General features: G+C 31.0%; 2 protein-coding genes across 2 annotated transcripts in view; both read left to right on the top strand.

Annotated features, from left to right (window-relative positions):
• The window catches only part of LOC124419757 (putative protein TPRXL), a 41986-nt gene extending 23716 nt beyond the window's left edge, over positions 1-18270 (top strand). Inside the window, exon 2 of the mRNA XM_046950322.1 lies at positions 17226-18270. Within this exon, the coding sequence (XP_046806278.1) occupies positions 17849-18229 (381 nt within the window). The 5' untranslated portion in view covers positions 17226-17848 and the 3' untranslated portion in view covers positions 18230-18270. The remainder of the gene's footprint in view (positions 1-17225) is intronic.
• Positions 11440-12762, top strand: LOC124419756. Its single transcript, XM_046950321.1, has one exon. It carries the CDS (start codon positions 12307-12309, stop codon positions 12706-12708), a length of 402 nt encoding a protein of 133 aa, XP_046806277.1. The 5' UTR covers positions 11440-12306; the 3' UTR covers positions 12709-12762.
• Positions 18271-26656: the final 8386 nt, after the last annotated feature.

Below are 26656 nucleotides of genomic sequence, written 5' to 3'. Positions count from 1 at the left end.
TCATTATCAATTTGTAAATGTCTTTTTGGTCCAGTAACTGACTTTAAGGATTAAAGAAAATGCGGAAAAATAGAATAATAATTTTATCGTTATAAGCTAAATTTTGGCATCTATTTAAAAAAAGTATAGTCATTAAAGATAGAAAAATATTCTTTTTAATTTTCGAAGAAACTCGGGCAACGTAGGTTTCACGCAGCTAGTAAAATAATTTTTATTCTAATGCCTTGGGATATACAATATTTTTTTACCCTCTAATATAAATAAAAACCCCATTTAACGATTTTGAAAATTACAACCACAATGGTTTTCCAGATTAACAATATGTTACATATGAAAAATGCCAGGCAAATTATTGCTAGTTCGCCAATTTCTATCTACCTATGAAAAATTTGAATTATCTAAAAGTTTTCAAGATACAGTAGTTTTCCGGTTTAACGAACATTCGTTTTAACGAAAATCGCGTTTAACGAACAGACCAATTTTTTCTATTGAGTTCCTTATATAACGAACAAAAATTATTTAACGGCTGATCCGATCGGGATAAAATTTGGCGTGAGCGTAGCCAAGAAGTATTCGAGCTTAAGTTTTGAAGATGAACCCTCAGGGACGGCGCTGTGGCGGCTCAAAGTAGGGTACATACGACATGTAAAATTTTTAAACTCGTGCCATTTTCTTCTTTTTGGCTCAAAGTAGGGTACCTACGATATGTAAAATTTTAAACTCGTGCCATTTTCTTGTTTTTCATCCAGATTTTTATATTTTCTGAAAGCGCTCGACGAGATCTTGCTTGGACATACTACTTATCTTCTTAAAATATCCGAGTTATAGGCATTTAAAAATTTAACTTCTATTTTAGTAATATTTACAAAAATTTCGTGTATAATACGAAATATTATTTAATAAAACCTTTTTCTATTTTTACGGAAGTACAAAAACCTTTCGTAATATTTTCTAAAATTTTAGCGAAATTAAACATAGTGACATTAATTATATTATACTACAACATTTTTATAAAATTTAAGAAAAAGTATAATATTATTCTCAAATTATTTATAAAAAAAATTGAAAATTCGTGTGGAGAAAATAATTTTAAACTAAAATTAGAAAATTTATATTAAAATGAAAAAAAAAATGTTTGAATAAATTAATATTTCTTAAATTTTACCATATTTATTCAAAATTCCCTTTTTTCAATTTATGTAAATTAATTTTTTCAAGAATATTTTGCATTATACTAAATTTTTTTTCTTCAGTTATTTATTTGCAATCTATTTTACAATAATAAGCAAATTTTGTTAAATATAACAATGACATTCATTCTAAACCCCAATGAGTTAAAAAAAATACATATCTTAAGTAATATATAAATCACTTAGTGTAGCTTATATTTAATAATATATCTAATATTTACATATTTCTAACTATCTTCTAAAAGGAAGGTCTAGTACATCGTACCGTTTAAGTCTATTGACTTCATCACTATCGTCTAGTAAGTTAATTGCTAGAATGTTTGAATGGTTACTGAGATGTTGGAGGTAGTTGGAGGAAAATCTATTTATTTCTTGTTTAACTTTTGGAATGAGCAAGTCTTTATGAATGTTGTCATTGGTGATAAACCAGGGAGCGTTCACAATCATTCGGAGGGTTTTCGATTGATAACGTTGCAAAATTTCAACATTCGAGTTGCTAGTGGTACCCTATAGTTCTATTCCATAGGTCCATACAGGTTTGAGTATTGTTTTATAAAGCAAGACTTTGTTTTCTAAAGTTAATTCAAAATTTTTCCCTAGTAACCAGTACATTCGTTTGGTTTTAATATTAAGGTGTTCTTATTTTGCCTTTATGTGGTCTTTCCAAGTTAACCGTCTGTCTAAGTACATTCCAAGATATTTTACACAACTCGATTTTGGAATTTGTTGGCCATCGATATATATTTCTGGACAATCGCCCTTTCTTAACGAGAAAGTGACATGTGAAGATTTTTCCGGATTTAGACATATATTCCACTTTTTAAACCAGTTGTAAATAACATTAACATAAGACTGTATCATTCTTGAGGCTTCCGTGGGGCTATTGTTACACGATAACAGCGCAGTATCATCTGCATACGTAGCAACAGTAATTTCATCAGTTATTGGCATGTCTGATGTGTAGATTGTATAGAGTACAGGCCCTAATACACTACCTTGTGGTATTCCTGATTTAATGTCACAAATTTCTGAAAATACATTGTTTATCTTGACATAAAAGAGACGATCTTTTAAATATGACATAAGAACAAGATAAAATGGTGCTGGAAGGATTTGCTTTAATTTATACAATAGCCCTGGGTGCCATACTCTGTCAAAGGCTTGTTTAACGTCTAGGAATATCGCTGAGCAGTACTGTTTCCTTTCTAAAGTATTTCTAATATCTTTAACAATGCGATGGCACTGTTCAGGCGTTCCATGTTTTTGGCGAAATCCAAATTGATGTTCTGGTATAATTTTGTTATTATCTAATATTATTTGCATTTTTTGTAGAAAAAGTTTTTCAAATATTTTTGAAAGTGTACATAAAAGGCTTATTGGTCTATAAGAGCTTATTTCATTTTCAGGTTTGTTAGGTTTCGGCACCATAACAATTTCGGCACATTTCCATTGTAAAGGAAAATGTTGAGTCTCATAATTGAGTTATAAATTAGAGTTAAATAAACTATGGCTTTTTTAGAAAAATATTTAATATCTTTAGCACTTATTTTATCATATCCTGGTGTTTTGTTGTTGTTTAGTTTGGATATTTCTACTTTAACTTCGTTAGGTGTTATGTGCCTAATAGGAAGATCCATTTGGCATGGAATATCTAAGAATGATGTGATAGTGCTTTCATCATTAGTGCTGTTGAATGAGAAGGGTTTAAATGTGGATTCGAGGTATTGAGAAAAGGCGTGTGCTTTACACTGATCTGATTTGCAACAAGAGTTGTTAAGGTCTTTTAGTGGTATATTTCTTTTTATTGGTTTTTTTCAAATACTTTGTCGCTTTCCATAAGTTGTGTTCATTATTTTCATTGTTGTGAACAGTAAAATTTCTCAAAAATATGCCAAAATTTTGATTTTTTATTACATTTAAACGTTCTTCTAGTTCTTTTATGGCTCTGTTTAGATTCCTTTTGTCCAGCGGATCTCTTCTCTTCTTTTATTCTGAATAAGAAACAACAACTCTGTTTGTTCGAATTGGTAATGGTGTTGATAAGAAGGCAGCTTCATGTATTAAATTTGTAAAATTTTCCACAACATCATCCAACTCATGACATTCTTTGATTCTAACGTTCAAGTTAATATTTTTGTCTAGCCAATATTTAAATGAATCGATATCTGTTTTTGAAGTGGTGCAATAAGATCGTTTTTCTGCAGGTACGTATGTATCGCAATTTACTATTAATGGGGAATATGTGGGCCTTCCAGTAGAAAGGATGGAAAATTTATTGTTTAATATGCTTTTACACAACTCTTTGCCTTTAGGATTGCTTAATCTAGAGCCCCACCATGGATGTTAGGCATTAAAATCACCTCCAATCAGGAATCTATTCCCAAGTCTTAGAAAGAAATCTTGATAGTCTTCATATTTAATATTATGTCGTGGTGGAAAATACACAGAAAATATGTCAAGTTTATTGTTGTTGCTCTTAATTTGAATACCAGCTGCTTGTAAATGGGGCTTTTTATAATAATCCAAAGTAATATATGCTATATTCGACCTTACTAGTATAGCTGAACCTCCATGAGCTCTGTTATCTGGATGATTGCAACAAACAAGGTCAAACTCGTTGATTTTAAAAAATGATCTGTCTGTGTTTCCGATATTAAAAATATGTCAATAAAATTTATATTTATAAAAGTTTCTATTTCCGCTTTATGATTTGAAAGGCCGTTAGCATTCCATATTGCAACACGTAAATTTATTTGCATAGTTTTGAAATTAACATTGTAATCATGTTGATCAGATTACCTAACATAGCTTCAATTCTGTCCATTGAGCTATTGCGGACATTATTATTGGCATTATTTTTTAATGCTTCAGAAAAGGTTTGATTGGGCTGATGTGCAGAAGATTGATTAATATTTTATTGATTAATATTTGTATTTTGATAGTTACGACCGTTTAATTGGGGAAAATCATTTGGATTTATCGAAAAGTTGGATGTCTGATTATAATTATTATTTACGTTTCGATTGTATAATCTCTTCGAAATTAATTTTTGATAAACTTGACAGCCTCGGTAGTTGGCAGTATGATTTTTTAAACAGTTGAAGCAACGAGCTGGAGAATTAGTATCCTTATTACATTCCGCAGTTGGGTGGTTTAATCCACACTTAACACAATTGAATGGTCTATTACAATACTTCTTAGTATGTCCATAAAGTTGACATCGGCATTGAACTAGTTCGGTCTTTTTCCTAGGTGCCTCTGTTGTGACGATAGCATTGTTTATAGATTTAATGTTAAATATATCTTTATTGTTCGGCTGTGGATTTAGATCCACAAAGAACATGGGTAAAGGCTGTTTGCTTTCTCTGCTTTGCACATTTGTAACACTATGTGGTTGATGACCTAATAAAATTAACTCTGCTTTGATGTCCTCAGGGGGAGTTGAATGATGAAGTCCTTTAATTATTACCCTATAAGATCTTTCTTGTTTCAGCTGGTAGGTATGGAAACCTATATTACGACTTTCTAAATATTTAATAAGTATTCTATATGAGTTTACAGTCTTATGGTAAGCCTAATCTGATCATTTCTTTAAGATTTATAATTGAAATCTTTTTTAGGTATAATATTAGCTATATTACTTAACATATTTGTTACGTTAACTACATCAGGAATGTATATCGGTGGAGGTTTCGGTGCTGCTGTTCCTTCATCTTCATCATCATCATCATCATCATCGTCATCATCATCATTATTATCATCATCATTATTTTGCAGAAGTTTAAATTGATTGGAGGTTGTGTGTGTGTATTGAAGCTATGTTAGGTAATCTGATCAACATGATGTAATGGTGTCATTCAAAAGTTTGATAACTTATAGTGGCAGGTGTTATTTAGAACATTTTTAATGTGAAAGACAGAATTCAAAGGTGGTATAACTTCTCTAAAACGATTATGTTTATAAAATATCAACATGTTCAATTTAGGTTGTTTCAGGTTGCATTTCCCACGTTCTAGCTGAGCTAACTAGTTCGGCAGTAGTGGGCGGGGATCTTGCTCCTGAGTTTAACCTTGTCTATGCATTACAAACCAAAAAGAAAAAAAGATAACGTGCGAATAATATGCCCTTATTGTCTATTACACTATCACTTATTCTATTTTTCCTCATTAAAGCTTAGGTGTTATAGCCTTGAACCTCTTTACCCACCCATCCTAGGTTTTTCGTAGGTTGGAAGTTTAGTAATGAAAAACCCCAAACACACTAGATTCTACCAAAGACCGTTACAGTTTTACCACAAAAAAAATTTAATTCATTTTTGAATCCAAATACATATGTATATTTAAAATGGGAATTATTCAACTTTTGAATATAAATCTCATAATAATATCTTATCAAACAGTTCTATCAGTTTTATAATCAATCACAAAAATATATATATATAAAATATAATATTAAATCAAAAATGGGTTAATATAAATAATAACGAAAGATAAAATTAAAAAAAATAATATAATGATCATTAACAAAGCTTTAATTGTTTTATTTGCACTCAATTTTAATTGTGCTTAAACGAGAAAGTTCTTTTTATACCCTTCACTTTCGTGAGAAGGGTATATATAAGTTTGTCATTCCGTTTGTAATTTCTATAATATAATTTTCCGACCCTATAAAGTATATATATTCTTGATCCTTATAGATAGCGGAGTCGATTAAGCCATGTCCGTCTGTCTGTCTGTTGAAATCAGTTTTTAGAGGACCCCAGATATCGGCAATGTCTGAATCTTCAATAATTCTATTAGACATGCTTTCGATAAGATCGCTATTTAAAATCAGCAAAATCGGTCGGTAAATAACGGAGATATGAGCAAAAATCCGAGACAACCTCTGAAAATTTCATCAAAAAATTGTTAAAAAAGCAACAAAAACACTGTACATAGAAAAAGATGTACACGTGTGTGTGTAGATGTATTTGGTTTTATTCAGCTGTGTATTTTTTTGTATGTTTGGAATTCAAACATACAAAGTATACACAGCAAAAAATATGATTTGCATTTTTTGTTAAAATAAAATAATTTTCCCTTTTGTTTTGCAAATATATTTTTGATGAATAGAAGAAAAAGTATTAAAAACGTTTTTAATTATATCAGAGTAGATTGTGAGTTATTGTACATTAATTTTTATGCGAATAATGTAAGTTTGAAATTTAAAACTAACACAAATTTTTTCCAAGTGCATTTTAAAACAATTTTTTTTACGATAAACAAAAACAAAATCTACGTCTCGTCAATGTTTACCAGCAATGAATCAGAGGTCGAAGTCGACCGGCTTCGAGTCGGAGCTTAGCCGCCGCCGAACTATATTTAGTTGCTTGAGCCGCCGCCGAAACATTCGGCTTAAATCGACTCAAATTTTTTTAATGTTTTTATTAACTAGACTGTAAGATCAATTATGTTTAAAATACACTATGGTGAAGGGTATATAAGATTCGGCACAGCCGAATATAGCACTCTTACTTGTTGTTTTGTTAATTTGTTATAATAAATTAGGGTTAGCCATAAGGTATTAAATTTAGGGAAATTTCATAACTAATTACTATGATAATATCGTAGTTAGTTAAACTTAAAATTGTCTTAATATTGTTGATGTTTAATATAATAAGTGCAATATTAGATCAGATTTAGGTACAATTTTCATTGTTTTTTTTAGAATTATAAGTAAATATTTGAATAAACTGTTTAAAGGTGATTTTAAGTTTTACATTAAATTTAATGCAAGAACATAATTAGTTTTAATAATTAAGAAAACTGAACTTAATTATGTGAGTTTTGTTTGGAAAGTCGCTAATGGAGTTTAGTTAATATCTGATAATGAAAAGTTCCAAAGGGTTATTTATATTTTTAGATTTAACAAAAAAAATCATAGTTAATTGGTCGAATTAGTAGGGAATTTTAAGATATAGTTAGATACAATTTTGGTTTAGATGTTATGATATGGCTGGATAATTTCAAATATTAGTTTTTATATATAAAGATGCTGAATCGGAAAGATAATAATTATCTTGGTACGCTGGTATTGTTCGGTAGCAATTGAGGTATATTTATAGGCAAAATAAGTCTTATTTTGTTGATGCTTAGGTATATTTGCAAGTTGATTCGGGGTTTGTGTAATGTTGATTCACCGGGTTACGTGACGAAGTCTCAAAATTTAGGTAGATAGGGAAATATTTTTATAGGCCAAATTTAAGTTCCTTCAAAATCTAAGTTGCTTCAGTTAAAGATTAACAAGTGCTGAAGTTTAGTGGGATGTGGTAAAATAAATTACTCCCTTGGCATAAAATGTGGTTCCACCGATTACGTAACGGTGTGAAAAATAGCACATGTGTGTTTGTTAGTTGGACCGAGGTCCCACAATACACAAGTGTATTGAGGACGAATAACACAACGTGGTGGTTTTCCGGAAAAATGTATGCCGTCTAAATTTATAGAGTAATTAGTCACTGGGGTCAGAAATTATATTACCGAAAACCTTACCTTCTTTAAGTATTTTAGACAAAAAAACAGTATTTTTGGGGTAAAAGTCTTAACAACAATGATTTCCTCAATTTTTTTGAGTTTTTGATAGTATATACTAAAATTTCACTTTTAATCAGTTTAGATGTTATTAATAAATTTAAATTTCTAAACCTTTGACAATTTTTCTTTAATCTCACACTGTACTTTATTAGTTAAATGTCTTGGAAAGTAACTTTATGGAATCGCAGTCAAAATTGAAAAGACTAAAGTCTTTTACTTTTTAAACCATTAAACCTATCAAAAATTACTCGTTTCCCTTCCCTCTACAATAAAACTAGGCGTAGAGCTTTCAGAACTGTAATTGAGATATATATTTGTTACTCTCATTCATGATCCACAAATATCATGTATATTAAATACATGAGATCGTATTAACGAGTAAATGAAGTTTAAAGCAAAATGATCATAAACTCTGAGTACTGATCAATACATATTCTGTCAGTGATGAGATTTGTAAAAAGGGAAATTTTATGTGCTCATGTTGTAAAACAAATGTTTGCCGGGATAAACATAAGTAAATGTTATACGATTTCTGTCATAATGATAAATAATTAGCATTATAACAAAATTAACTTTATACATAATAATGATAATTTTAGTGAAGAGAATAATAACGGTTTAGAAATTTGATTTCCTAATTTAAATTAAATAGTTTAATTAGTTGCCAATATTTTCATCTAATTTATTTAGAACCATATTTTTACAAATAGGTTTCCACCAATAAAGGAGTATCTGTAATAATAAGGTGAAATATTAAAACAAATTTCTAAACAGTAACATGTCATTTTATCGTGAAAATTATGTGTTACAATGATTACAATGTTAATTTCAAAACTATGCAAATAAATTTACGTATTGCAATATGGAATACTAACGTCCTTTCAAATCATAAAGCGGAAATAGAAACTTTTATAAATATAAACTTTATTGACATATTTTTAATATCGGAAACATATTTCAATGACAGATCATTTTATAAAATCAACGGGTTTGACCTTGTATGTTGCAATCATCCAGATAACGGAGCTCATGGGGGTTCAGCTATACTAGTAAGGTCGAATATAGCATATATTACTTTGGATTATTATAAAAAGCCCCATTTACAAGCAGCTGGTATTCAAATTAAGAGCAACAACAATAAACTTGACACATTTTCTGTGTATTTTCCACCACGACATAATATTAAATATGAAGACTATCAAGATTTCTTTCTAAGACTTGGGAATAGATTCCTGATTGGAGGTGATTTTAATGCCAAACATCCATGGTGGGGCTCTAGATTAAGCAATCCTAAAGGCAAAGAGTTGTATAAAAGCATATTAAACAATAAATTTTCCATCCTTTCTACTGGAAGGCCCACATATTGGCCAAGTGACCCCAGAAAAATTCCAGACCTTCTGGATTTTGTTATATATTCTGGTATAACCAGTAATCTATTAGATATTCTGGATACAGATGATCTAAGTTCGGATCATTCCCCATTAATAGTAAATTGCGATACATACGTACCTGCAGAAAAACGATCTTATTGCACCTCTTCAAAAACAGATATCGATTCTTTTAAATATTGGCTAGACAAAAATATTAACTTGAACGTTAGAAAGAATGTCATGAGTTGGATGATGTTGTGGAAAATTTTACAAATTTAATACATGAAGCTGCCTTCTTATCAACCCCATTACCAATTCGAACAAACAGAGTTGTTGTTTCTGCTGAAATTAGAAGTCTTATACAGAATAAAAGAAGGTTACGAAGATTATGGAAAATAACAAGAGATCCGCTGGACAAAAGGAATCTAAACAGAGCCATAAAAGAACTAGAAGAACGTTTAAATGAAATAAAAAATCAAAATTTTGGCATATTTTTGAGAAATCTTACTGTTCACAACAATGAAAATAATGAACACAACTTATGGAAAGCGATAAAGTATTTGAAAAAACCAACAAAAAGAAATATACCACTAAAAGACCTTAACAACTCTTGGTGCAAATCAGATCAGTGTAAAGCACACACCTTTTCTCAATACCTCTAATCCACATTTAAACCCTTCTCATTCAACAGCACTAATGATGAAAGCACTATCACATCATTCTTAGATATTTCATGCCAAATGGATCTTCCTATTAGGCACATAACACCTAACGAAGTTAAAGTAGAAATATCCAAACTAAGCAACAACAAAACACCAGGATATGATATAATAAGTGCTAAAGATATTAAATATTTTTCTAAAAAAGCCATAGTTTATTTAACTCTAATTTATAACTCAATTATGAGACTACAACATTTTCTTTCACAATGGAAATGTGCCGAAATTGTTATGGTGCCGAAACCTAACAAACCTGAAAATGAAATAAGCTCTTATAGACCAATAAGCCTTTTATGTACACTTTCAAAAATATTTGAAAAACTTTTTCTACAAAGAATGCAAATAATATTAGATAATAACAAAATTATACCAGAACATCAATTTGGATTTCGCCAAAAACATGGAACGCCTGAACAGTGCCATCGCATTGTTAAAGATATTAGAAATGCTTTAGAAAGGAAACAGTACTGCTCAACGATATTCCTAGACGTTAAACAAGCCTTTGACAGAGAATGGCACCCAGGGCTATTGTATAAATTAAAGCAAATCCTTCCAGCACCATTTTATCTTGTTCTTATGTCATATTTAAAAGATCGTCTCTTTTATGTCAAGATAAACAATGTATTTTCAGAAATTTGTGACATTAAATCAGGAATACCACAAGGTAGTGTATTAGGGCCTGTACTCTATACAACATCTCTACTGTTACATTTTTTAAATATAAACACTACTGGGCGGACTACTCCCTCATGGGTAGTCCGCCCATTTATTACCCAAAATGTTTACATGGATGTTGAAGTTATTCGTGCAAAAATTTAAGATTTTAACTGTAATAGTTTCCAAGATAAACGAATTATTGTATTTAATTTATATGGTAGGTGCCACTCTCCCTAACGCTAGTCCACCCACTTTTTATACCATATAATCATATTGACAATAAACTGCCTCCGACAAAATTTGAGGACTGTTATATAACTGTTATATTATCTCAAATATACGAATTTTATATTTTCTTAATGTGGGCGTGGCTCCTCACCCACTTGAAAATTCAAAATGAAAAGTAGCCTATTACCTATTCCAGACATACAGGAATACGCTGTGAAAATTTAAAGCAAATCGGTTTAGCCGTTTAGTAGTCTATAGCGTTCAAACATACAGTCAAACTCGTTTATAACGAACTCGGTTATAACGAATTATCGGTTATTACGTACATATTGTCAAGTTCCGAAAGTTTTGATAAATATTTTCATATAAAAAACATATTTTATTACGAACTCGCTTATAACGAATTCTCGGTTAATACGAACTACTTTAAATGGTCCCAATAATAACTTTTTTTATAACGAACCATCAAAAATAAGTTTGAAGTGTGACAATAGTGTTTACTTTTATGCAATATGGTAACATTAAATTTTAACTCAACATCTTCAATCAGCTGAAATAAAAAAAAACATAAATAAAAAATAATTAAAACGTCAGTTGCAAAATGATTTCAAAATGTCTAATAATAAGAAAAACCCTGTCTGTGCTTCAAAAAATTAAAATATTCAATGAAATAGATGATAAACAGAAATCAAAGTCAGCTATTTGCCAAGAATATAATATACCCAAGTCAACATTATCTACGATTTTAAAAAACAGAAAACAAATTAAAAGTTTTTATAGAAAAGAAATCAAATGTCTTCAACCAAAAAAAAATGCGTGCTTCAAAGTATGGAGCGGTGGAAAGGGCTCTGTTGATTTGGTTTCATCAGCTTCGGGCCGAAAACACACCTTTTCCTGGAGGCTTAATGGTGGAGAAAGCCAACAAATTGGCTAAAGCCTTAATATCGATTTTAAGGCAACAAATGGCTGGTTGGACCGCTTCAAAGCTAGAAATGAAATTGTTTTCAAAAAAATTTGTGGGATGTCTACAAGTGTACAACCACAAATGACAGTAAATTGGACAACCAATACACTACCTTCCCTTTTTAAAAAATACGTAACAAGTGTCATTTATAATTGTGATGAATTTGGCTTATTTTATAGATGTTTGCCCGACAAAACATTGGCATTTAAAGAAGACAAATGTTTTGGTTGAAAAACCTCAAAGGAAAGGCTAACCGTTTTAGTTGGATGTGACGCAGATAGCTCCGAAAAAAATTTCCATTATTTGTGTTCGGAAAATTTAAAAAGCCGCGATGTTTTAAAAACGTTTATGAGCTTCCTTTGCAATATGAAGCAAACAAAAACGCTTGGGTGACATCAGAATTATTTTTGATGTGGTTGAAGAATATAGATCAGTATTTTACAAACAGAAATAAAAAATTTGCTTTAATTCTTAGAAAATATTGAACTCATATTTTTGCCGCCGAATACTACAAGTGTGTTGCAGCCGTGTGACCAAGGAATTATTAAAAATCTGAAGCATCAATACTGGAAAATTATTTTAAGCAAATATTTTGCCGCAATTGAAATGAAACAAAAATTAGATGTCAATGTTTTAAAAGCGTTGTTTATGTTAAAAATGGTTTGGACTAAAATGGGTACAATTGGCAATTGTTTTCGTCATTGTGGTTTTGAGCAAGAGTTTTTGATTTTGGATGTCAATGTGAATGAAATGCCATTATCAACACTGTGGGAACAAACAAATGTGGAAGCGTTGTCTTTGGAAGAATATATAAACATAGATGAAAATATTTTAACGTCGGCGCCCTTATCTGATAGTGAAATTGTGGAAATTGTAAATCCTCCATCTAATAATAATTTGAGTGAAGAAGAAGATGAGGTGGAAATACCTAAAATTGAAAATGTGCATATTTTTTCCAAAAATAAAAAGATATGTTCAATCAAAGCCTTATGCAGAGGAGGCAAATGAACATTTATATGCCTAAAAAAATATATATCAGCAGATATTATCAGTGCTGCAATAGAACGCAAAATCACAGACTTTTTTAAAAACACATAAATGTTTATTATTAATTATAGTTTATAAAGTTATATTTATTTTTGTTATTTAGTTTTATTTTGGTATTTAATACTACATATTGTATTCAACTTTTCTATTGAAGTATTTTTGGTTTTTAATAAATGACGAAAAAATTGAGTTGTATGTATTTAATTTCCTTTTATGACTTCACCCCGTTTATTACGAACTTTGCCTATAACGAACTATCTTCTCTGGTCCCACGGAGTTCGTTATAACCGAGTTTGAATCTCCTGTACAACCCTGCAAGTCTAAGAAAGCCACGAACTTGTTTTATAGTTTTTTATAGTTTTTTGTACAGGCCATTTAAATATAGATTCGACCTTTTCTGGATCAGGTTTTATTCCACCCAAGTATTTCACTTCAGTCATGCAGAATTACCTTTTTTAATATAAATTGTAATAAGGTTAGCCCTTCGAAATTCCTGGGCAATACGCACCAAAACAGATAAATAAAAGTAAAAGTCTTCTGACGCAATAATCAGGTCATAAAAGTATCTTCAAATCCGGTGGTATCAATTCATCAATAAGCCGGCACATTGTTAGTACCGCATTACATAAGCCAAATGGTATTACGACAAATTTATACAATGGCCTTCTCGGGACTGTAAAGGCCGCAATGGGGTTAGAATCATTGACAAGAGCGATTTGCCAATATGCGTCCTTCAAATCTAGCTTTGAAATCAGGTTGGCCCGATTGTGGTCTTGGTGTATTTTTTCGAATTTGATGTGATGTGTACTTCATCCTCCTATCAACCTAACCGATTGTGGCCTTGGTGTATTTTTTCAGATTTGATGTAGTACACATCCTCCTATCAACCTTACCTAATCTAAGTACTTTGAGACCCAAACAAACCCGCGAAAAAAAATAAATTTTTGTACCGACCTAAAAACACGAGTCAAAATAAAATAAATTGTGAAAGACAAATAGAGCAACATTAAAAAAAGAGAAGAGACATTGTGAAAAAAGTAAAATAAAGAAAAGGAAGCATGTGTCGCTTTACGAAAAAAAAAATTTGTATATATATAAAAAAATGTTGAAAAAAAGGTGGGCATACGCCTTAAAACGCGATGAATTAGTGTCGTTGCTAAATTAATTTAAATTAGAAACCGTCGGTACGGTAAATTAAATGAGAAGAAGACTCGCGAAATTTTTAGACAGTGAACATGATGCTGATAGAATACAATGTTTATTGGAGATTTAAGAAAAATATGATGTGTCGAATACTCTATCAATACCAACCACAAGAAACGTATCAACACCGTCAACAGTTAAAATGGAAAATAAATCAGCGAACATACATCAACCTGCTGCAGTACCAGTTCCATCCCGTACATCAAACGAATTAAAGCCAAATTTAATTCAGCACGTCAGAAAGTGGGGCCTTTCATACGAGCCCATAGCATTTGTCGAGCGTATAGAAGAACTCGTTTAAATCTATGAAATACTATTAGACCAGTTACCAAGAATAATGCCCGAATTCTTACAAGAAAATGCCCTCATATGGTTCAGAAACAATAAATAGCAAATATGGAACACTTTTAAAAGTGACTTATTATCATTCTTTCTCCCTACAAGATATTTTGAAAAATTAGAGGACGAAATTCGAAAGAGAGTTCAACGATCTAGGGAAAACTTTAAAACTTATGTATTAGCTATTCAAAATTTGATGCGCATGAAATTTTGTCAGAGGAACAAAAACTAGATAGAATATTTCGAAATGCCCTTTCAGACTATAAACTTTACATTCGAAGAAAAAATTTTTCTTCATTAGCAGAATTGACATCGTTAGCGGAATACCTAGAGAGTATCTCAATTACGGCCTCAACATCACGAATTGAAAATCCACGAATAATTTCTAACAACACACGCCATGGACAACAAAATAATTGTTATCGATGTCGAAATTATGACATTTTGCATCAAGTTGTCCTAATGAAGAGAGAAATCGTTCGGGAAACGTACCAGGATGCCGTCGGAATTGCGGGAGGTCGAGCCTCCAAGAAAGAAGCCCTCAAAAGGTATAATCAGTATATCTAATGAAGAACAAAGAAAGAAGCCCATATCAAATAGAACCAGTTTACATAGTGAAGATACCCGTTTAAGCGCATCGTTACTTATTAATGGAAAATTACTAAAAGCATCAATTGATACCGGAGCCAGTAGAAGTTTTATGCGAAAAGATTATGTTAAAACTGTATCGAATTGTATATCAACGAAGAAATCGATGTTATATTAGCAGATGGTTCTACCAAGACAAAATACCAAAATTCAAATGGCCGCTTTAACCTTAGATTGTTCTAAAATAGATGCTAAACTTAATACAGTAGATGAAGCAGCAGACCGGGAATCAAATGTAAATCCCGTAATAAATGAAGGCCAACGAATCATCAACACGTTTTTAGAAACTGAGTTATGTTTATAGAAATCCAGCAATGCAGAAAATAGTGGATGCGGAAATCAATCATTTGATCGCACAAGGTTGCATAGAGCCATCCAAGAGCCCATACAGCTTCCCAATTACCCTAGTAGAAGGACGGTTCGTGGAGAACATGTATGGATTTCAGACAGTTAAATCTCAGGTCAGTACCAGATACATATCCTTTACCCCGCATTGATAGTATTTTGAATCGATTACGTGATGCCAAGTATATTAGCAGTCTTGATCTTAAGAATGGATATTGGCAAATCCATATGGATGAAAATAGTAAAAAGTATACAGCGTTTGCAGTCCCAGGTCGAGGATTATACAAATGGCGAGTGATGCCATTCGGTTTGCATTCAGCACCAGCAACTTTACAGCGAGCATTGGATACCATAGTAGGAGATGACATGGAACCACATGCATTTGCATATCTAGACGATATTATTGTGATTGGTAAATCCCTTTCAGAGCATCTACAAAACTTAAGAGAAGTTTACGGTAGATTAAGGAAAGCAAAGAACATTCGAGATTTGAGAAGATTTTTAGGAGTGGCTTTATGGTACAGGAGATTTGTGCCAGATTTTTCGAAAATATCTCAACCCCTAAGACAATTGCTTAAGAAAGAAAAACACTGGATGTGGAAAACTGAACAGCAACAGTCTTTTGAATCCCTTAAAACCACACTTACAGAAGCACCAGTTTTAGCGTGTCCAGATTTTACAAAAACTTTTAGTTTACAAACCGATGCGAGTGATTATGGGCTAGGTGCAGTGCTAACTCAAGAAGTCAACGGAGAAGAACGTGTAATAGCTTATGCTATTCGCCATCTAAATGCAGCAGAAAAGAATTATTCAACAATGGAAAATGTTTGACCATAATTAGGGGCATAAGAAAAATGCGAGCTCGCCTTGAAGGGTATACATTTATTGTAATTACAGACCACCTGGCGCTCAAATGGTCCTACAGGAAGATTAGCACGATGGGCACTCGAGTTACAACAATTTAATTTTTCGGTATGATATCGTAAGAGAAAACATAACGTCGTCGCAGATGCGTTATCGCGTCACCTCATAGAAACTGCCAACATAGCAAACTGTACACAATCAAAAACCCCGGAGTGTAATTGGATCTAGAAACTTATCAACAAGTTAAAACAAAACTCAGCAAAATATCCGGATTACACTATAATTGATAATCAACTATATAGACGTTTTCAACGAAGTACAACAAATACCTAAGACAATCCATGGAAGTTATGTGTACCCACATCCTGCACAACGCGCGTATTAGAAGAAAATCTTGATAGTGCTGCGGCTGGACATTTGGGGATAAGGAAAACTATTAACCGCATTGTCAGTCGTTATTATTGGCCTGGTTCGTCGTTGTCAGTCCTGCCAAAGGTATAAACTAACCAACAGAAGCCGGTCGGAGAAAGTTGACCAAAATACCAGGCGAACCCTGGTCTGTCATTTGAGCGGATTTTGTAGGTCTATTACCACGAACTAAACATGTCAATACAACGTTACTAGTATTCTTCGGTAAATTCTCTAAGTGGACAGAGTTAGTGCAAATGAGAAAGCCACAGACACAAGTGAATCAGACACTACCGGTTATTCACCAGCATTTATCACCCAAGGAAGAGAGCCAAGGCTACCTAAAACATTATATGACGAAGTCACGATTGGCACAGGTACAACCAGATTGAGTCCAGAAGAACGCCATGATGAATTGAAAGAAGTTTTCGAAATTGTAAGAAGAAATTTGGACATGGCATCCGAAGATCAAAAGCGTTATTACAATTTGAGAAGGCGTGTATGGAAACCCGTATATATTGTGAAATCTTTTATATCACCATTTATACTGAAGATAGTAGATTTGAGAAACAAAACTTTAAGAAATGTTCACATAAGCGAAATTAAACCTTTTGTAAATTAACAATTCTTAGTACTAATTACATTTTATTTTCTGTTTAACTATTTTACAGAAATAAAACTAGAAATAACTTTTTATCGGTTGAGTGCAGCCAAGTCACACTCCACAATTAAAACATCAACAACAAAAACACTTCCAACTACTGCATCATTTGTCAGATGAAGAGGCGAACGATGTACCATCTATAGACGTCCCCAACACTCCAGCGCGAGAAGAGATGGAATATATGCTGCCTCCTACACCAGGAAATAATTTTGAAAATTTTATCCCAAACCAAGAGATCGAAGATAGTGAATTTGATGAGATCCCGTGGTTCAGCCCAACCTACGTCGAGCTCGAACTAGCACCAACTCCAGGAAGAAATTCATTTGAGAGATATTCACCCCCAAACAGTGACGACGGCGTAGAAATACCACAAAGCTCCAACGCAATAGACTTTGATGAGATGGAAGAAACATTTAGATCAACATTCGGTGCGTTTGATACGACTGTCGATATAAGACAACCATCACCAACAAAAAATAGTTCATCCCCACGTAACGGAAGAGGATGGTTCACCATTGATGTGGATGATAGCCGATGCCATGACTTTTGTGGTCATATTGGATTCCAAAGGACAATCACATATCGTTTCTGGGTAAGCCAGAAATACCGAAAGACTGAAGTTCCCCAGATATGTTTTCCATAAATCTATCCTCGAAGAGCTCAACCGAATCAGATTCTACATACATCCTATATTTTACACCCAAACAATCGCCACTTATAGATACCGTTAAATTAACTTCAACAAACCAACCAATAATAGAAAAACCATTTCTGTTATCACCAACAAAATCTCCTTCTTCATCGTCATCTCCTTCTACATCATCTTCTTCTTCATCATCTTCTTCAACATCTTCTTCGTCGTCATCTTCTTCATCATCATTTTCTTCTTCATCAACAAAAGCATCACCTTCATTACCAACACCACCTCCAGCTACATCTCCATCATCATACACATCCACTAGTACACCCCCTAACCAGTGTTGCCAAAACCTAATTGGAAGAAAGTGCTAGATTTGTTTTAAGAAATGCTAGAAAGTGCTAAAAATAAAGAAAAAAATACTAGAAAAAAGTGCTAAGAAAATATTGTTTTTTTAATTTATAATGGGACGATTTTAACACAAATATACAGATTTATTTATTTATCAATTACAATACAATTACAAATTATACTCAACCCAATTTACCGAGCAGGGTAAATTAATAACAGAGTCTCCGGTAGGAATTCAACCAACAACCCCCAGACTGACTACCACACTACCATATAGCCTACCGAGGTACCCAAATTTATATATAGATTTTTCTTACTTTAACAATCCCAAAAAGAGGATTTTCGAAATCGATCTTTTAGAATTTTTCTAAAATTGCTCAATTTTTGTATTTTTTTCAACTGCATAAATAAAGGTTTTAGCTTAGGGCGCAAACCTACCAAATCCGCTTATTTTGGGATAATTTAAATACCGAATTTAAAAATGTCAAAATTTTTAATTAAAACAAGTGAAAAATATATAAAATTTATCGAAAATATTTTTCAAATAAAAATTGATTGTTTTCCAAAATTGATTTTAATCTCAACAATTTGAATTAAAAAATCATTGATTTAAAAAGTAATTCCAGAACTGATCAATTGAAATTTTTGTTTGTGAATATTTTTGATATTGAGCTTAAAATTATGATATTTCGAATCAAAAAGTACAGAATATGTATACATACATATATGTTCAATAACTTAAAGTTTTTACTAATTTTAACAAAAATATGTGAAATTTGTATTGAAATATAAAACTAATTTGTGATAACTTGTAACAATTTTTTGTTAATGAACAAACATATCATTATAATTTCGAAAAAAATTTAGAAAATTCTTTAAAACGTATGTACTATGCATTTTTTAGTTATTATATATTCATTCAGTTCCCTCTTTTTTTCTCATGAGAAGGATCGCACAACATGCCCGATTGTGGCCTAGGTGTATTTCTTCGGATTTGATCCTCCTATCAACCTAACCTAACCCATATATCCAGGTCCTGTGGCGCGAATTTCTCTATAGCATCTATATTGAAACAATTATTGTTAGTAGTAGATTTTTTGGGATAATTTAAATTGCTCTGAAAAAAAATGTTTAGAATTTTTGAATTACTATAAAAATATATATATAAGTTATTTCTTTTGAATATTATACAAATCGATAATTCTACAAATAACCGGTTAAAACTTATTTTCATACTACACATATTTTTCTAACATATTTTTACAGAAAAAACAATTAAAATTATCGAAAACAAAATATGTAGAATATATTATAAATAGTGCTGAAAAATGCCAAAAAATATTTGAAAATGCTAGAAAAGGTGCTAGATGCTAGATTACATTTGAAAAATGCCAAAAAATATTTGAAAATGCTAGAAAAGGTGCTAGATGCTAGATTACATTTTTGGGTGCTAAATGAGCCCTAACATCCGCAAAGATGACAGTTACGAGAACGCCACATCACAGAGCCTTGTAAGTGAAGAAGAACCATCAACATCATCAACATGTTTAAACAAGCTTAACATTTTCAAGAAAATCGAAGGTTTAGAAGAGGTACCCCAAGAACTACAGGACAAATTAGCTGAACTGAAGAAAACCCGAAAATTTGGTCAAAGGTACAAATTCCTCTACCAAATAGGTGATATTACATACCGAATAATTGTGGCCAAGAGTGGAAAAATTCAAGCCCAACGGACAAATTAACTTTTTTTGCGAAGAAAGTAGGGAATGTAAGGAATAAAAGTCGTCCTCCTTTTTATATTACATTTTTATATATAACACTGAATGTTACTTTATTATTATTGTTTATTATTACTTTATTATTTATTGTATTGGTATTAAAGCACATTCGAAGTCTTGATTAAAATAGAATATAACTTTAGTTTGATTTAACGTATCATTTAAATTAACGTATTTTATAAGATGCGCCACCTACTGGTAGATAGCTTAAGCAAGGATAAATGATCATACAATAAAATACTATCCTAAAAGTTAAGATGCTACTAACTAAGATGATAATTTAAGACAACAACAACTAATGTAGTAGAAATTGTATAAAAGGTGGTGTATTGTTCTAAGAAAGTCAGTCTGCGCCCAGCTTTCGCTTAGGTAAGACTAATCATTGTTTGGTGGTTAGACCACCTGCATTGGATTAATTCCCGCCTAGCAATACTCACTAGCCCTAAATACAGAGCCATTAATTCAACCAAATTTTATATGAACAATGCTTCATTTGAGAGGTCTACCTATTTATATAAGATTTGCAAAAGTGCTATCTTTCGGAACACTCTAATGAGTAGTCAAATACATCCGATTCTTTTTCAAATAGTTATTTTTTGAGGATATACAGCCGATTACAGGTTTTGAAATAAATATAATTTTCCGGTGAAAATTATAAGTGATGGGAGTATTATATACCGATCTACAACCGATTTTACGCTTTAGATGAAAATAAATTAAATTGATTACAGATTTTTATTTTACGTAATCGCAAAGTTAGTTAAATATTAATAAAATAAATACAAATAAAAATAAATTTTTGATTAAAAATTTAACTAAATAATAATTCTCATACAATATAAGAAGTATATATCATGGTCTTTAGCATTAACAAGTGAGAAAGTATAGTCGGACATGGCCGACCATATAATACCCTACACCATGAGTATATTTTTAAAATTTTTACTTTTTATAACATTTTTATTTTTTATAAAGAAACTTTTTTGTTGAATATTACCATAATTCCAAAATATTTAAGCAAATTATTGTTAAAAAACTAAAATTTCTAAATGAGGCTTTATATAGGTCAAATATGGACCGATCCTCGGTAAATTTGGGAAAAGGATATATTTCTAAATAACAGTTAGTTTTCTTGAGTTTCATGGCGATACAAATGGTTACAAGTCAATTTTAGACGTTTAAGACATTTTTTGAAGGGGGTTTGTATGGGGGCTAGGGTCAAATATAGGCCGATACTTACGAAAATCTGCAGTATTTTGACTAATTTGTAGACAAATTTAAGAAACTATCTTCGAAAAATTATACTGAAATCAGCATATTCAATCACTGGGAACAAAGGATACTTTCAAATTAATTGTTTTAATTTTTCAATGTGCAGTAGATTTTAAGAACTCTTCAGTTTAAATTGTGAAGTAGAAATTTGTAACCGCTTATGGCCTATAGGCTACGTTATTGAATAAATAAATAAATAAATAAATAATTTTGGTCAGGTAAGCGTCCTTAACTGTTACGGAGTTTAATTTTCGACTGTCCACACACATCCTAACTTTTCCAGGTTTGACAACAACGACTGTTGGTGATGACCAAGGGGAATTTGAAGCTTCCTCTATAACTCCGAGAGAAATTATTCGATCTAATTCCCCACAAATCTGTTTTTCCACCGCCGGTGAAATCGGATAATATCGTTGTTTTATGGGTTTTGCATTACCCGTGTCAATACTATGCTGTATTAGAGTAGTACAGCCTAAACAATCTACTTCAGAGTTAGGGAACGTTGCAATAATTTTGTCTAGTCTATGTTTCTGTTATTTTTAGTCCAAAATCTGTCCAAAAGTCATATGCACAAATTATGTCTTGTCTAATCGTCGGAACCACTAAAAATTCAAAATGTCTAGTCTGTCCTTGAAATGTCACGTCTAATGTCGCTGTCCCTAAAACGTTCTGTCGTTGCCCGTCTGCAGTATGTACGTTGCCTAAACATTTACTAAATTTTGGTTTACTCTGAAATTTGTCATTAACTTATATGTTAATGTATGGCCTACTATCTCATTCTTGAGAAATAATTGGGGAAATTGTATAAATTTTGAACTTTTTAATTTTGCAATAAAATTCTCCAATTCGTTTTGAAGATCTACTAATCTTGTTTTCACCGAAAATCCTCGCACGAGCTTTCTTATAATCAGCCAAACGGATGTGATATGGCTTCATCAGAGGATGTATGTTTTCCGTTTGATTGTCTTCAGACTCAGTCCTGTTGTCCGAGTTAATGTCCGAAGTTTTCTGTACAATATCACCGGATGTCCTTAATGCGTCCGTCGAACATCCTTCTGTCCGTTTCCCGAATGCTTTTTCGAGCATTTAGTGCAGTTCGGTTTGTATATGTCCTTGGCACCACAACCGTAACAGATGATGCGTCTTGGTTCCATACAGTCAAAATACGTATGGCTATCTTTCTCACAACTCCAACATTTAATTTGTTGAAGTGCACAAATGTCCTCAGTTTCTGTATTATTAATATCAAGGTCTTTGTCCTCGCCGTCAATTTCCGAAACGCGTCCTCTGTCAGTCTTACGATAATCGTATTTTTGAACGTCCTTCATAAATTTTTCATGTTTCCTTAGTTCTTTACGAAGTTGGGAAACACTGGAAATTTCTAAATGTAGAAGTTCATGACGAACTTCTGTCTTTAAATTTCAAATTAAGGTCTCACACAAGTCACGGTCTGAAATTGGCGTCTTAAGTCTATCTGTCATGGCCAAAATTGTGTCTAGATATTCGTCAAAATGTTCGTTATGTTTTTGTCTTCGTCTACGAATGTCTTCAAGGATGTCAACGTCCGTCGTGTCATCCTTGTACTGATTCCGTAAAGCAGTTGTCAAAGAATGAATTCGTCCACTGTCATTTGGTTGTCATGTCCGGTGAACTTGATTCGCCAATTGCGAATTATATTCAGAACTTTCTCAGCAAGAAATGGTTCTTTGTCTGCGTCGTGATTAAGTCGATTTGTTCTTGGTGAGGTATTTCTGTCCTTGTTATTGTCATCATATCTGTTCTGATGTTGATTATTTTCCACATTGATATTTTGAACTATTGCAGACAGTTCATTTGAAATCATATTCATCATCTCATTTCGAAATGATTCTAAAGATTCTGTCACAATTTGTCTTATTTGAGTTTCGTTTGATGAGTCCATATCTACCGTGAAGCTTACATTAGTTGGCCGATCGATATTCGATAAATTTTCTTGACTTCGTGTCAAAGGCATATTTAAAATTGTATTTAAACTCAGTAAAGATAAATATATTCCACTACTCGGTTAATTAACATATAGTTAGGAACCAGATAATAAAAAAATATGACCTAAATTCAAATTATAAAACAAAAAAATATAATAGTCTAAACTTTCGAAAGAGTATTTAATTGACAAATAAATCTCATTAAGAAAGTATAGAAAATATAGAGGAAATATTTCAGTTTTTATATGAGGGTAGGTAATCAAAACAATTCCAATTACAAAAATCCCGATCATAATAAAAACTAAGCAAAATTTTTGAAAACAAAAAAATTATCAAAAGAATATGTATGTTATTCTCGAGTAAGATCTCAATAAAACTCAAAAATCTCAAACAAAAAAAATCATACTGAAAATAAAAGTTTTATTTAATATTTGGTTCAGAACTCTATTTAAAAAAATCTGAAAATCCAAAATATTTTCAAAAACAGAATTGAGAGAAAACAAAATAAAAAGAAAGTTAGTTAATACCACGATAAATTATTTTGTTTGGAACTTCAGCCAAGATGTAAATAAAATTGTTCAAATTATATGTCCTAAGTGTTTACCAAGGCATGTAGAACTATTTAGCTGAGGCCCCACGTTGGGCGCCATTAAATTTATGTAACGGTTCAGGCGTTGTGCCCTATCCTTCAGGAGACGTGCGCTACCTATTATTCCGACCGTGCTCAGGGTTTGGGGTGGTGTTCTTGTCTTCATCAGGATATGCTAAGAACCGCACATTAACTTAAAAGGTACCTATTAATATTAACTAATAAAACTAAAAAAATAAAGAAAGTTTGAATTTAAATGTCAAGAGAAGATGGTGGTATTTGTTCTCATTCTATACCCTCCCGACCTTTGTATCTTAATTAATCATCCTTAAGACACCCTACAATGATTCCCTAACTACATGTTTAACTAATCTTTCGTGGAATAAAAAAAATAATTTAAATGATCATTATATAAGTATAATAATTAAACAAATTTATTATTAAAATGTAAACTGAACATGTTTATAAACTTCATATTTAACATTAATAAAAATTATTGGTTAATTATTTGTTGTGTAGTGTAATTTGTTTATTTTATTTTTAAGTATTCTAAATTGAAATATTCAACAATGAAAAATTTGAATTTTACTTTCAAATGTTGCTAACATAATACTTTAAGATATTATGTTAATAACATAATTGTTTTAACATTAACAAAAAAATATTCAATTTAAAACACTTAAATATATAGAGAATTTAAATGAACAATAAACACAATTCAAAACTTACCAAACATAATCCAACGATGACAACAGGCCTGTAGTTTGTTTGGGTTTAAATTATAACTTTGAATTTTTAAATTCTCATATTTTTATAGATTTTAGATTTTAAGTGTATTTATGTATGTATGTTAGTGTTTATGTGTGTAGGGTGTATAAAATATTAGTGTATAAGTGTTATTACAATTTTAAGTTAATTTATGTTATGATTAAGTTTAATTTTAGATAAAATAAAGATTAAGTTACATTATTGTCTAAAATAAGATAAAATTTAAGAAAATTAAAGTTTTAAGTTAAGAACTTTAAGCAAGTAAAGTAGAAAAGTTTTAGTAATTTAACAAAAAGTTAGTTTTAAGATAAATTAATTAGATTTTAAGTTAAATTAGATAAAATTTAAGATATTTTTTTAGATAAAAAGATGATTTTTTGTTGTTTTAAAATAAAATTAGTTTTAGTTTATCGTTTATATTAAACCAAATTAGTTTTAGAGGTTTTTTGAAGATAAAATTAGTTTAGATTTAGCGTTTAAGTAAGTTTTGGTGGTTAAATTAGATTTTTAAGTTTAAGTAGGTTTTAAGTAAGATAATTAGTTGTAGTTTAGTTTAAGTTTGATTCTTGTAGGATTTAAAAAGATGCTGGCGATTTATCAATGCTTGTTTCACAATTTTTTTTTTTTTAGAAAGATGCTTTTGTTTAAACTTTTTTTATTATTGTTCCCTACCAGTGATTGAAAATGCTGATTTCAGTATAATTTCTCGAAGATAGTTTCTTAAATTTGTCTACAAATTAGTCAAAATTTTACATAAAATTCGTCATATCACCTATTAATATGACGAATTTTATTTAACCTCAGGGGTTAAAAAAGACTCTATGTTATATTGATTGGATGCTACGCATATTTTTATGTTCACTTTTAGAATACTAGCTATAACAATGAAATGCAATGACTTTTTTCTGTTTACTTTTTGTTACATTTTTATACCCTACACCACTATAGTGGGGAGGGTATTATACGTTTGTGCTGATGTTTGTAACATACAAAAATATTGGTCCAATACCCACCTTAAAGTATACCGTTAGGTTAGTTTGAGGAAGAGAATGTTTAATACATTAAATCCAAAAAAAATACACCTATACCTATATTATATGAGAATTATTATTTAGTTAAATTTTTAATCAAAAATTTATTTTTATTTGAAAACTCTATAATATTTAACTAACTTTGCGATTACGTAAAATAAAAATCTGTAATCAATTTCATTTATTATCAAAAATCGATTTTCATCTAAAGCGTAAAATCGGTTGTAGCTCCGTATATTATACTCCCATCACTTATATTTTCCACCGGAAAACTATTCTTATTTCAAAACCTGTAATCGGCTGTATATCCTCAAAAAATAACTATTTGAAAACAGAATCGGATGTAATTTCCTACAATCGAGAAAATTGCATATGAACATTTTTTATCAAAATTATATTGTTGTGGATCCATATATAAGACTACCATCACTTATATTTTCCACGGAAAACTATTTTTATTTCAAAACCTGTAAACTACTGTGTATCAGAAAATAACTATTTTAAATCAGAATCGGATGTAGTTTCCTACGATCCTAAAATAGGGTAAATTATATATTCATATTACATTTTCACAAAAATTCGAATTTAAATCGGTTGTGGTTCCTTATATAACATTTAAATCTATCTAGAAAATCATTCTAATCTCCCCTTAAAATTTCCATTTATACAACTCTTTAAAAATTTACTTTAAATGACTCTCAATTCGAGAAAACAAAGATGCGCAATTACTAATATTTTCCATAAAAATCGAATTTTATATCAAAAATATAAAATATAAATTTATTGCTAAATCGATATAAGACAGCACTTTTGTAAATCTTATATAAATAGGTAGACCTCTCAAATGAAGCATATAAAGCATTGTTCATATAAAATTTGGTTGAATTCATCTTCCGATATCTTTTTATACTTTTAGAAAATTATCCACCAAAAATTCTGCACAACTCTTTATGTATGTAGCGCCGTATTTATTGCAAGCTTTTCAAATTAAATTTGTATTTGTACTTTTTGGTCCAAAAACTGACATTAAGTATTAAACAAAATGCGG

This window comes from Lucilia cuprina, chromosome 4, assembly GCF_022045245.1.
Source record: "Lucilia cuprina isolate Lc7/37 chromosome 4, ASM2204524v1, whole genome shotgun sequence".
In the NCBI taxonomy this organism is placed as follows: domain Eukaryota; kingdom Metazoa; phylum Arthropoda; class Insecta; order Diptera; family Calliphoridae; genus Lucilia; species Lucilia cuprina.
Note: the sequence above shows the minus strand (reverse complement) of the source record. Positions and strands in the feature narration are given on the sequence as shown.